The 13,344-nt window shown below is 46.1% G+C and overlaps 1 protein-coding gene across 6 annotated transcripts in view; it reads left to right on the top strand.

Moving 5' to 3' along the window:
* Positions 1–1,083: 1,083 nt before the first annotated feature.
* LOC147605751 (uncharacterized) overlaps positions 1,084–13,344 on the top strand; it is a 53,424-nt gene continuing 41,163 nt past the window's right edge. For 2 of the 6 annotated variants that reach the window (XM_086793588.1, XM_086793587.1), the window contains exons 1-4: positions 1,084–2,709; positions 2,797–4,793; positions 4,910–5,179; positions 5,260–5,340. In XM_086793588.1, coding sequence (XP_086649714.1) covers positions 2,184–2,709; positions 2,797–4,793; positions 4,910–5,179; positions 5,260–5,340 — 2,874 coding nt within the window. In that variant the 5' untranslated portion in view covers positions 1,084–2,183. Of the gene's footprint in view, positions 4,794–4,909; positions 5,180–5,259; positions 5,341–5,997; positions 6,149–6,587; positions 6,647–13,344 lie in introns of those variants that run through there. The other 4 variants (XM_086793585.1, XM_086793584.1, XR_015265185.1 and 1 more) reach the window with 3 other exon arrangements.

Raw genomic sequence — 13,344 nt, 5'->3', positions numbered from 1 at the left:
AGGGGCTGGTTTGAAGCCTCTTGCATCATTGAACGAGTGCAAGGATAATGAGTAAGGGCTTCTGCAAAAAACGCAAGCATAAATTCTGCATGTAGGCAGTCTGCGAAGAATAACTCAAAAACGGTGAGGAATTTGCGAAAACTTTCTTCTGCAAAGTTGTAGACCACAATGATTCCAGTATGTTTTGTAGGCACAATCCTCAAAAACGCATTCATTTAGCAGATAATCAAAGAATGAAAAAACGCAATTGAAAGCGGGGTTGTTGAAGAGGACTAGAGGTAGAGAGGAAGAAGGATAAGGAGGCTCTATGTGTGCCACCACCTTGCTCTGATACCATGTGAGAAAGAAGAGATGAGAGAAGAGACAATGTACTCAAGAACTCATCAATGAACCACTAGCCAACTTGATTAGAAATGAAATACAATGCCTCATATATATAGGAAAGTTCTTCCACCCTTTCCTCCACCCAAAAATGTGTGTAAATAGGAAAAAATAGAAATGAATACTATAAATCCCAAAAATGCCTAGAGGCTAAAGAGTGTGCCACTAGCGTGACACCATCTGGAGATGCACCTATCCAACAAAAACTAGCGAGTAGAATGAAAAAAGATACAAAACTTTCCACGATAATTTCACATTCTCCATTTTACATTCAACTACAAGCATAGTTATAGCTAGAGCATTAGAGAAACAACAGATAGCATTAGAAGAAACAATATCACGACACATTGCACCAAATACTATTATTTGAAGCATCATAGAAAAATATAGAATTTAAATTTTTGTATCTACTCAGATCTATCTTGAACAATTAATGCGTAAGTTTATCTTTGCAACGTGATTAATTAACAACAAATGGAAAGTCCGTTTACATCTTCTACTTTACATGATATCTTGACATCTAAGAATTTGACAAAAGACTTATTGATTTTGTACAACGCTTTATCTTTGAATGTTCTGTGCTAGTATGAATTCAACTTCATATTTGTTCGAGCACACTTATGCACTTGAACATGCGGATAAACCTTGGTAATTTGTAAGCAAATACTCGATATAGTTCACCTTTAACAAAGGAAGCTATGCACTTGAACATGCGGATAAACCTTTGTAAGCAAATACTCTATATAGTTCACCTTTTAACAAAGGAAGCCACCACGAGGTGCGTTCCCATTGTGGGCGGGCAATGTGGCACACAGGTGCGTCCATTGTCTCTTCCCACATGATTCTCTTACAAGCTACCTCGATGTACCTTAAACTAAAAAATGAAACCCTCGAGGCTCGCCGCTCACCCTCTTCTTGCTCTCATCAGGTCTACATAGACGTTTAAAACCCACATGCATTCAGCGAAGGTTTATCGTTTCTTACAGTAAGCCTGTCCTGGGAAAGAAAAGGCAGACGAAAGGAAGCCTGGATGGTGCAATACAGAAGCTTCAAACGCACAAAAAAACTAAGCTCATTAATGGGGACACCATAGTGATTGACAAAGAAAAATGGAGGACTGTCTGATGACAATGATAATGATATGATGATGGCCATGTTGATGATGATGACTTCTATGACATCGACGATGACAACAATGATGATGATGCCCACAATGTCATAGAAAATGGTGATGCTGTGGATGATGATGATGATGATGATGATGCCCATGAGTAAGAGGATGCTGGCAATGATGTTTAAGGCAGTCTGATTTGGCCTTACGGAACAAAGGCTGGTTGGTCCCATTCACAAGCTGCATGATGATCGCAAACAACAAGGATGGCAACAATAATGTTGATGAGGGAAGATGATGTACATTCTAATTTGGCCTTAAGAGACAAAGGTGGGTTGGTCCATATATAAGCCGCAACAAAGAAATCAAAGTTAAAAAAATTCTGCAGAGGCTGGGGATCTACTCCTCTTCTGATTCCAATAGAGTTGAGTAGTGCATTCAATACTGCTGAAACTTGCTACTCCAACAGAAGACGAGGAAGGGAAGACAGATTAGGTGCCCAAAACCAGCTGAACTGTCTAGGCTTCAAGATGATGACAAAGTATTCATTGAAGGTACCGAACATTTTCTCATAATCCAGCTAATTTTTTATTGATAATGATAGGATGATGGTGATAGTGGTGATAATGATGATATGAAGCTGGTGATACGATGATGATGGTTGCACACACACTTATCAGATGAATTTACAATGATCCATGATAATTTATCTGCCATGCAAACACCCAAAACAGCTTTGGTTTGTGGTGTGAATGATGACCACTCTCCTTGTGTGTCGACTTCTGGATCAAGACCCAGAAGCATTGCCTCTGTGCGTGCAGCATCTTTGCGTGCATCTGGGCTTCGCGCAGCAGCTCAGACAGCATCAAAATGCTCAGTTGGGAAAGATACGATGTATGACTCTGATGCGACTGTCGAGCTGACCCCTGGTGTGTTCAACATGTCTGAGAAGCCTTGTAATGGGTTACATGGTATGTGTAACACAAGAGCTCTTGATGCTGGCCAGATTACCAATCATTCTCCTTGCATCTTCAACTCTACAGCAATATCTGGAAGCACTGCATCCCTATGGGCGGCATCACTGCATTCGTCGGGACTTTGTGCAGGAAACTTATCAATGGAAAAAGGTACGGTGATCCAGTATGACTCTCATGCTACTACAGAGGTGACTCATGAGATACTTGAAGGTCTCCCTGTGTTGAAAAAGTTAAAATCTGGTAAGGAACCCATAAACATCATCTCCACTTCAATTGAGCTCCTCAATTCAGATTTGAAGAAGCCTAATTGCCAACCCTCTTTTGCAGTGCATGCTAATAACCAGCAACATGCTGACATATCACTGCTGAATCAGGCAAAAGAGGAGGTCCATACTATCGGTGCTGATGAAAAGTGCAGATCTGTGGGGCAACTCAGACAGCCATCTGGCCAAAAAGTGAGAAAACTCTTTATTGAATTTAAGGAAACATCATCGGCATCTGGAGCTGGAAAAACACGACCTCCAATTGATAAGGAGGTGCAAGGTTGTGATATGTTGAGTCTTGCTTTGCAAGCAGGAGAAGGTGGTGCTCATGATGCCCAGAAAGGAAACACAAATGCCACTTCTCCTTCTGGAGGAGAGAAAAAATGGGGTTTAAATCAGCAAATCACTCTGCCATCCACAATATTTATGGCATCACCCACAAATTTGAGCTGTACTGAATCACAGGAACCAGGGGAAGATTTACAACTGAATGCATTTGCGACGATCGACAAGCTTGTTTGGCTGAATGCAAGTGTTATGCCTGAGTCAAAAATGGTAGCTGAGCAGTCCTCCGTGAAGGGCTGTCAGCGTGTTAAGGGTCTTCAGTCTTTAGCACACACTGCAGAAATAAAGAACATGCAAGACAAGATGGGCGTTTACGATTGGATTGACAGTCAGCCAGATGAAGATGGCCTTTCTTTAGACTTGAAGGAAGTTTTGGCCCCTGCTAGAGCACAACAAAAGCACCTAGAAGCTTGCAAGCTGAGAAAAAATAGGAAGAGGCAACAGCAGGGGATGAAGTCTGGCTTGGACAATGCAAATGACAGCAACAGTACTTCAGTCATGGCCAAGGATGCTTCCTGTATTAAACAAACAGTGTCTTCAAATATGAGAAGTACCACTTATGACTGTGCTGTGAAACCCCACACCTTGACTGCACAACTCAGGACAGCTAAAGGGAAGCCTAAAGAACTTAGCAAATGTTTTGAACACGAGCCTTTCATTTCAATGCAGAACTCACCAGTAAGCGATAATGTGACTGATGAGTTGCATGATGCAGATGCATGTAGTCACAAGGGAGAGACAGAGATCATCATACCATCAGACATTGGTGCCAACACCCAGATTGCTTTAGAGGCAATAGATATAATGAGGGGTGGCATTGTGATGAATGATGAAAGTAGTCATAAGGACGAGAGAGAGATACTCTTTTCGTTTGACATCGGTAGTAACACCCAAAGTGCTTTAGAGGCAATAGATATCATGAGGCATGGCATCATGACAGATGCAGTTTTCATTGAGAGAGAAGGAAGAAAAGAAAAACAAATAGGCATGAGACTCCAGCAACCCAGCAGGGATGCAAAGAAATGTGTAATACAACAAGAATCAGCTCTAAATAGAGGTGGGAAAGATGTATCAGGTAAAGCTGGTGGAGGCTTGCCAGCAAAGTCAAAGCTTCTCCCAGAGCTTATCCCCATTGGCAGAAAAGGAGGGTTGCCCATAAAATGCAAGCCTGATGGCAGGAGAGACACTTCTGGAGGGTTCTCTACTTCCCTGGAAACTCATAAAAGCCAGAAGGTTCAGAAATTTTTGCCGAAGCCAAGAGGGCGAGTGGTTAACAGTAGAAAGAGATCCCCGCTGGATTTCTTAAATGCAATGATACCAAGGAGAAAAAGAAGTCGTCTCTGTGCTCCACTAGGTTCCTTAAATAGAAACATGGTAGTTATTCGAAGGCAGGAACTGGAGTTTGATCTTCACAAATCTCATCAAAATGCTGACGAACAGACTCGACAAAACAAAGTCAGTAGCCTTGAGTTCAGAAAGAGTGTGCAGCCTCAAAAGAATGACGATAACAACCCAAAGCTTGCAGCTGTTGCTGAGTCAACCAAAGGAAAGTTATCGAGGCAAACCAAGAAGACAGCAACTCTGGAAGCCCCATCCAAGTCAGATTGCTGCGCTTTGCTCGAGGAAAGAAGAAAAAGGAGTAAACGAGAGCCCGGCTCCATGCGTGTGCTCTTCAGCCACAGTTTACCAGAAGATACTATTAAGCATCAGAAGAAGGTGAGCAAACTCTGACTGATCGACGAATACATTGCCCACCAAAGAGATAACCGGCCCAAAATGACGTGTGCTTTTTGAAATGTATATTGAGACTTTTGGTGGTTTATTGGTGACAGATTTTGGCAAAGCTTGGGGGCCATATTGCAACTTCAGCTGCAGACTCCACCCATTTTGTTGCCAATTCTTTTGTTCGCACACGGAACATGTTGGAAAGCATGGCAGCTGGAAAGGCAGTCATCACAACTCTCTGGTTGGAAGGTTGCAGTCAAGCCCATTACTTTGTGGATGAGAAGGGTTACATCTTGCAAGATGTTAAGAAAGAAAAAGAGCTGGGCTTCTGTATGCATTCATCACTGGCCATCTCAAGGCGCAAGCCCCTCCTGAAGGTGATACAAGCTCAATTTTCAAATTATCATGTATGCTTATGCCGGGCTTTTGATGCATCACCTTTGTTGGTTGTTTCCAGGGCATGAAACTGTTTGTAAGCCCTAACACAGTGCCCGACTTCGAGGCAATGAGAGCAATCATTAAAAGTGCTGGTGGTCAGGTCTGGGCGAAACCTTTGTGTTATATTCAAACATTAATACATTTGCATGGTAATCAATGAAATTGCATGCTGCCTTCTAGAAGTTGTTGATACATGAAGCTACTTTTTTTTCTGCAATTTATGCTGCTGATTTACATAAGCATGCAATCCTTGACTTAACACAAGTCTTGATATGATTGGAAAGGTGTTCATTTCGGTTGCAATAGCAAGGCAGAAGTAGACATGCTTTTTTCACATGGTTGCTTCATGAACTATATACATTAGTGAGGGGCATCACCTGGTTGGTTGTGAGGACTGTTCTGTGTGAGCTGCTCTGAATATGTTACTTTCAGCTCTGGCCTTCTCTTCCTTGGCTGGCTGCTTCAGAAGATTTTTGAACGTGTAGAATGCAGTTCTATTCATAGACCTCAAAAGTTGTTAGACCTACTTGGGTTAAAATGTGTTATCTCTGCAATCACATTTGTATATTTTTGTTAGGCAACATACTCCTACCTGTTTTAGGCCTCATAAAATGGGCCGATTCTAACTCTAACCCTAACTTAGTAGCCCTAGCATGAGACATCTCGTCTTGCTTTTCTTAAAACGGGAGGAGGGTGATTATTCTTTGATACTCTGCCTGGATCTGAATTCAAACTGATGTGATCGGTGTTACTGCAGCACTGTTTCCTTGTCTTGGACCTATGGTGAAGCCACTCATGTAGCAACTTACAAGAAAAAAAATTGCTGCTTTTGGGTGGTATTCATAGTCATGAGCTGCAGTTGAGACATCAAAAACAGTGTAGACAAGTTTTTATGGAGAAAGGATTGGAAATGCTCATTGAGAAGTTTTCCGATCTCAAGCTTAAAATGGTACATTACAACAACTGAGACCACGGGAAGAGGTGACATGCTTTCCATGTGATGAGAAAGGATAGACTCTGTCTTGGCACGCAAAGTCTTTTTCTGCAATGGTTTTTTTTTCCGTAGTTTTAAATTGATTGCTTTTTCTCAAGATGGTAAATTTGGTAGCTTGCTTGAAGAGGCACCCTGTCTGCTAGGAACTACGGAGTGGCCCATTCCTGATGAAGCTTTGCTATTCAAAGTGGTGCAAGATGTTAATGCTGCATTGAAATTTGCCTGTGGGTCTAGGCCATTTGGGCTTAGTTGGGTTACACATGGCCACGTTTGTAAGTCTATTTGCTTCATGTGAACATAGTAGAATCCCAGCAGTGTTTATTTGTAAAAGTCTAAATGCTCTCTATGTACAGTTTTCGTTTGGTGGCAAGTTGGATGTGAGATCTGGAAATAGCCAAGGGATTGCAACAAGGTAATACCCTTAGTTCAATTCTAGACTCATTCTCACATGAGTCTAGAATTCTTCACTTACCAGTTATAAATCATTCATGTGAGACAAGGAAATCTCACATGAAACTGCATTAGGGGAAAGAAGAGGAAGGAGCTGTTTATGTGTGATTATGTAACATGCGGGAATTGGTAACTTCAATGCTCAGAATTCAGCAATCATTCAGGACGATTATAACGCACAATACTAAATAAGATGTGCAGAAAATAGAGAGAAAGAAAGAAAGAAAGAAAGCTGTATTAACGTCTACTAGAGGCCGAACTCGACCTATGAGACAAATCAATGTACAACTGTCAATGTCTTCTGGATGTCCAGAAAAAAAAGGATAAAATGAACATGAAATAAACTATGAAAGTACTGAGCTAGTGGGGGGGTGTGATGGATGGAGCACTACTGCTAGAGGCTCAGTATGCAACCTACATGCGTAGGGTATACAAGAATGCAATGCAGATCTGTATTAACGTCTTCAAAAGGCCAAAATGATCTATGCGACCAAAAGGTTACATCATATCCAAGAGGTACGTCATCTTGGGTACAAAATAGTAATAAAGAAAGATAACAAAAATCTAGAACTATAAAATCTGATCTAGGTACATGAGCAGAGAGCTCTCATATCACCGTAATACATCCCTCATGGGCCACATGGTGCTCAAGGCGGTAAAATTGAGCTGGCGCGAGAAGGTCCTGCGATGATGGGAGATGATGGCCCGGATCCTCCTGTGGTGGCGTGGCCGTCGGCGAGGGCCATGGGGTTTGGGGCGTCGAGCTCTGCATAACTCAGTGGCTCTGTCGAGTGTCACACCTCTCGACCGAGCTCTTGCACTAGCTTGTGGTCTGGGTATGATGGGTGGATCGGCCCTTAGAGTGCTGGTATGGAAGAAGTCGGTAAGAGCTCGCTGTGCTGGTCCTCGAGCAAGTATAACTGATCTGGATCTCACTAAGGACTCCCTGTGTCTACAGAGCTCTAGAAGAAAAGTCCCAAGCATCTCTGCTCCGGGAAGTCTATGATCCTGGAAAGTGGTCCGAACCCAGCTCGGAAGAGGTAGTGGAACCTCCCCCAAATCTCATAGTACACACGGCATTGGCATATGTAATGATCCTCTGTCTCGGGCTGTGTGTGACAGAGCTGGCATATCCTGTCCTTTGGTGCAGCCGCCCTAGGCCCATATCTGGCAGTCCACTCTCACAGCTGGTGGGACGAGGTGTGGATCTGGCCGATCGCATGTCTCACCCCAAAGGATAGGTGTGTGTCCATGTAGCATGGGTAGATGATGAACCCATCCTCTGTCAGGCATAGGAGGTGATCTCTGTAGAAGGCCATCTTTGTCCCCAGTGGGGACGACTAGGTGAACTCCATGTCCTCTGAGTATCCAGTCTGACAATGTCCTTCCTGATAATCTTGTTCTGCTCTGTGTGGCTGAGAGCAAATGATGGGGCCTCTATGCTGTACTGGACCGGGGGAGTGCCTCCATCTGCATACCATGCATGCCAAACCAAGTGCCTACCTGTGCATACCAGCACTCTGTATCTCCCTCAAGTGTCAACTGTCTCGAGGACCCCAAGGCTAGCCGGGGGTATCTATCAAGTGGAAGCTCCCATAGCCTGTGCCAGTATGTCACTGTCTGGTATAGAGCCTCTGTCACTATCGGTGCAGCCCCCATCTTTGCCCGCATAATCTCATGTGGCACTGATGGCTTACTCCTAATCATGCGTGAGATCATCGCCACTAGGGGCCTCTCCATCGGCTTCCACCCATCGTATACCTTTGCTGTATCTGTCTTGGCCGGATCTCTCCTCTGTCTCCTCCTGTGGTATGAGCTAGAACCCCAGATGGGGGCACCATACAATAGTGCAGGTGTAACTAGAGTATCAAATAGCCAAAGCTTCGTCCTTGGCTCCTAAAACTGTATCTGTGAGCATTGCCTCTCTAGCGAGCCAAGGGCTGCATATCCCCTCATCAATCTAGCTTCGGCTACCTTCTGCATCAAGAACTGAGGTCTAGCAAAAGTGATCCCGAGATATACATATGAGGTAACATACTCCACAGGCTCTCCATTGTATGTAAACTATACTGCAGATCTACTTATCCACCGTGAGGAGGTCTTTCCAGAGATGTGCTGGAAATTCAGTATATTCATATGGTACAAAAAGGTACCCTAATCTACAGCCATAGGCTGCCTTACATAAAAGGTGGTAAACACCAAAATCTCCTAGTCTAGACCCACACCCAAAGTGGGAGTGAATGAGTACAATGATGAGCCTCCATGCTATTTATAGTCACTTGGGAATATTGGGCTGCTGGCCGACTGCCCTCTTTATGTCCATAATCATCGCCGTGGTCCTCATGCAGCCGACAGCACTCCTCTGCTCCCGACAGCCTCCAATGCAGCCGACAGTCCTTCATGCTTTTGCTCCAATCCGTACACTGCCAAATAGCACTTTGTGCTCCATGTCCTAGTTCTAATACTCTTTTTCTTGGCTGCCCCTTCTGGATTAAGCCGGGGAAAATGTCCATGGCATTTATCATGCACATGACATCACTTGCGCCTGCTGGTGAGTGGTGGATCCTAGCGCCATCTCCCAATGTAGACGGGCTTGGGTATCACGACATTCCTCATGGTACAAGCTATTATGTGGGATAGTCCCTCCTGGTGATGTAGGGGTGGCTCTGGAGTGCAGGAAGGCGGCTGTAGCGGATGCATGGAGGGTGGTGTTAGAAGTCATCTCTTGTCTAGATTTATACACCAGGGCCTTTGTTGTGGGTGTGCCCGCCCTTATCAGGTGTTTTATCATTTTTCCTCACTCCCCGTATTTTCCCCCTATTTTTTCCCATTTTTCTGAGGCTTGGGAGGGCTGCCAGATGATGCCAGGAGCACCCCAGTGCTGGCCGACTGGATGTTCATCAGTCGTGGGCTTCAGGGCTGCTGGCCGACTGGTTTTGATCAGTCGTGGGCATCTGTATGCTGGCCGACTGCATTTATGCAGTCGTGGTGCAGTCGTGGGACTTTTTCTCCAGTCGTGGGCACTCTTACTGCTGGCCGACTGCCCTCTATGGGAGGTATATATAGGACCCCAGCCCCCATACCTTATTTGTATCATTTCTCGGGATCTTCTTGTGTATATAGAGCAGAGTTACACGCCTACATCTCTCTCTCTCTTGTGCTGTTTTTCTGCCTGCGTTTTTGCTCGTGTTCCCAGATTTGGTCATCATCTCCGCTGCGTATTCTGACATGGTATCAGAGCCCTAGGCTCTAGATAGGTCTTGGGATTTGTGTGAGCAAGAGGGGGACTGTTTTGTGGCTGATTGGTGGACTGTTTTGGGCTGATCGGGAAGAGGAGAAGCAAGAGGAAGGCGGGCTGATTTGCTGGACAGCCACTTGCAGGTTTTAGTTCTTCTTTGTTCCCACCCACCCACCCTTTTTAGAGTACATCCCCGCAATGGCAGATCTGTTTGAGATGGCCGAGAGACATGTGAAGATCCCGACACTCCCCACGTTCCCGGTGGACCGTCAGTTGGACGGGAGCAACTACGGCATATGGAAGGTGATGATGGAATCCGTTCTAGAGTCTTACGACCTCGCCGATTTCGTCGTTGTTGGTGTTCCACGGCCGGAAGTAGAGGAAGGGGAGTTACCGTCAACCCGAAAGGACCGGGAGGCCTAGACACAGATGTGGGATCGTGTCAACGCCAGGGTCCATTCGTTTATTTTCCTCAAGTGCACACCACAGGTAATCAATCATGTAAAGCATATGACGCTGGCCAGAGGTATATGGCAGCATTTGGCCTCACTTTACAACAGGGTATCGCCCATGAAGAGAATTTCCTTGGAAGTACAGATGTGGGTTATGAGCCCTGCAAAGTCGTCGACGATGCGAGAGCATATTAACAAGCTGCAGGCTCTTCAGCAGGAAGTTCTTCAGGCTGGGAAGGAGATATCGTCAGAGGACATGGCCATAACGTTGCTGTCGCACTTGCCCTCTTCGTACTCAGCATTTTACTCGTCTTTGATTACCAGTGGGTGGCAGGCTCAGCACCATCACGTGGGAGGAGCTTGTGCTCATGGTCTTGGACCAGGAGGAACGATTCAGGAACCCTCCTGAGGGTGGAGGTTCGGAGGCCTTAACTGGCCAACGGTCGAAAGGCCGTAACTCGGGCAAAGGGAAGGCTTCATCGGAGAAGTCTTCTGATAAGAAGTCCGACGCTGACCGCGAGAAACTGAAGGCAGAGAGGACCTGTAATGATTGTGGCGAGAAAGACCACTACTGGAGGCAGTGTCCCAAGCGGAAGACCGAGAAGGGTGAAGATTCCTCAGCAGCAATCATGAAGACTCCGGCTTTTGTGCACCTGGAGATGATGGACACCAATGTTTCATTTTCTTCAGGCAGGGAGGAGATTGGAGGACTCGCTGCAACGGATACTCGGGAGTGGATTCTCGATAGTGGTGCTTCCAGGCACATGACTCCTTCCCGTTCCGGTTTACAGGATCTCTGCAGGTGTTCTAGTCATATTCTTACTGGGGATACGTCCACTATCCCAGTTCACAGTGAGGGCAGGATGGAGATAGTTCCCGATGGCAGAGGGGGGAAGCATTCCTCCCAGGTGTTGTATGTTCCGGCACTTGGTTTTCATCTGTTGTCAGTGCATCAGGTTTGCAAGACTGGCGTACGGGTGGAGTTTGATGAGCATTTTGTTGCTCTCCGGGACAAAGCAACAGGCCAAGTGGTTTGGGAAGGCGGAGTGGAGAATGGAGTTTACAGGCTTTCAGCACTCTCTCTCCCAGGTCCTCAGGTTTGTGATGAGTGGCAGTTTGGTAATGGCCACTCAAGTGTGGATACGCTGCAGGTGCGGGCTTTCCGAGACCAGGCGGTGGATAGCTTGCCAGTAGATGGCAGCAGTTGGCAGGAACTTTCCAGTACTGATGTTGGTAGTTCTTGTGTTCGTGAGTCAGAGGAAGCTGAACAGGTCACTTATGCTCTGATGTCTCGTAGTGTTCGGGACATAGAACCTCTAGTAGTAGTAGTTGAGGATGTTCTTTCCACGGGGACCTTTCGGAAAGCCAGGCAGGTGACAGGTGCTTACTTGTAGAAGGAGGTGGTTTCTCCAGGCTTTGTGGTTCCAGATTCAGAGGGGGTGTTTGACAGGTTTCATCAGGTTTCCAGGACTTGTTTGTGCACCGTAATAACAGGTGTTGATCCTTGTGAGCAGTGTGATGTCTTTTTGACTTAGAAGCTGTTAGGTTCATGGATCTAGTTGATGGACACCAGATTGGACGGGAGCTTCCTGATGAGGCAGTTGAGCTCTTGGTTGCAGATGTCTCTTTGGGAGGCAGGATTGCGTTTCCTGTGGTTTCTGCGGCATGCGAAGGATCATGGACTCTTGTACACAGGAGGGGGATTGTTGGATGGAGTCCGACTCCGCGGTTGGAGTGACTCGGTTTGGGGAGGAGATTCGGACACGAGGGGATCTACTTATGGCCCAGGAGCAGTTTTACGGAGCAGCAGGAGGTTACACTGCAGGTTTGGGCTTCCACTGGAGGAACCCATGGTCATCCAGAGGCACTTTGTTCGTGAACAGATCGTTGCTGATGACATCTTGCTAGAGTTCTGTTCGACGGAGGACAGTACTGTGGACCTCTTCACGAAGTCGCTCTCTCAGGATTTGCTCAGGCGGCACCCCAGCTCCCAGTGGTTGTTTTCACAGCCAGGAGCTGAGAGGGGGTGTTAGAAGTCATCTCCTGTCTAGATTTATACACCAGGGCCTTTGTTGTGGGTGTGCCCGCCCTTATCAGGTGTTTTATCATTTTTCCTCACTCCCCGTATTTTTCCCCTATTTTTCCCCATTTTTCTGAGGCTTGGGAGGGCTGCCAGATGATGCCAGGAGCACCCCAGTGCTGGCCGACTGGATGTTCATCAGTCGTGGGCTTCAAGGCTGCTGGCCGGCTGGTTTTGATCAGTCGTGGGCATCTGTATGCTGGCCGACTGCATTTATGCAGTCGTAGGAAGAAACGAGCCTATCTGGCTAAGCTAGAGGAGGAGATCTACCAACTCTTCCTGGGGAAGGACAACAAGAGGGCATGGAAGATGTTTTAGGAGAGACAGCCTGGTACTCCGATTATTGCACCTGAGGCATGGCATACTTATGCTAGAGAGCTATATGATGCACCAGGACAGCCCCCCACCCCCCCTCCACCGGGAGCTAGACTAGCTAGCAGCACCTTTTTTACTATGCGGATGGTGCTAGATGCGATAGACAGGTTACAAAATGGAAAGGCACAGGATCATGATGGGCTAGTTGGAGAGCACTTCTCACATGCACGAGACACTTTGGCTCCGCTCATCGTACATGTGTTTAATCGTGCCATTTGTGAGGGTTTCCCGACAAGCTAGACAGAGCATATCATTGTACCACTCTTTAAGAGTGGGGACCCCATGGTACTAGGCAACTACACGACGATCATGATTGGTCATTACTTGGCCAAATTATATGGCTCTATATTGGAGTCGGAGCTGAGCCGATGGGCAGAGAGGCATGGTCATCGAGCACATGGACATACTAGCTTCAGGAGAGGATTTACTACCTTGGATCACACACTGACACTTTGGGCACTTATTGAAGAGGGCAAGGCACAAAAGAGAAGGATATACTGCTGCCTTGTGGACTT

This window comes from Cibotium barometz, chromosome 59, assembly GCF_041138505.1.
Source record: "Cibotium barometz isolate CiBa-2024 chromosome 59, ASM4113850v1, whole genome shotgun sequence".
NCBI classification, from domain to species: Eukaryota; Viridiplantae; Streptophyta; class Polypodiopsida; order Cyatheales; family Cibotiaceae; genus Cibotium; species Cibotium barometz.
The sequence above is the reverse complement of the archived record's forward strand: the minus strand, read 5'-3'. Positions and strand labels throughout refer to the sequence as shown.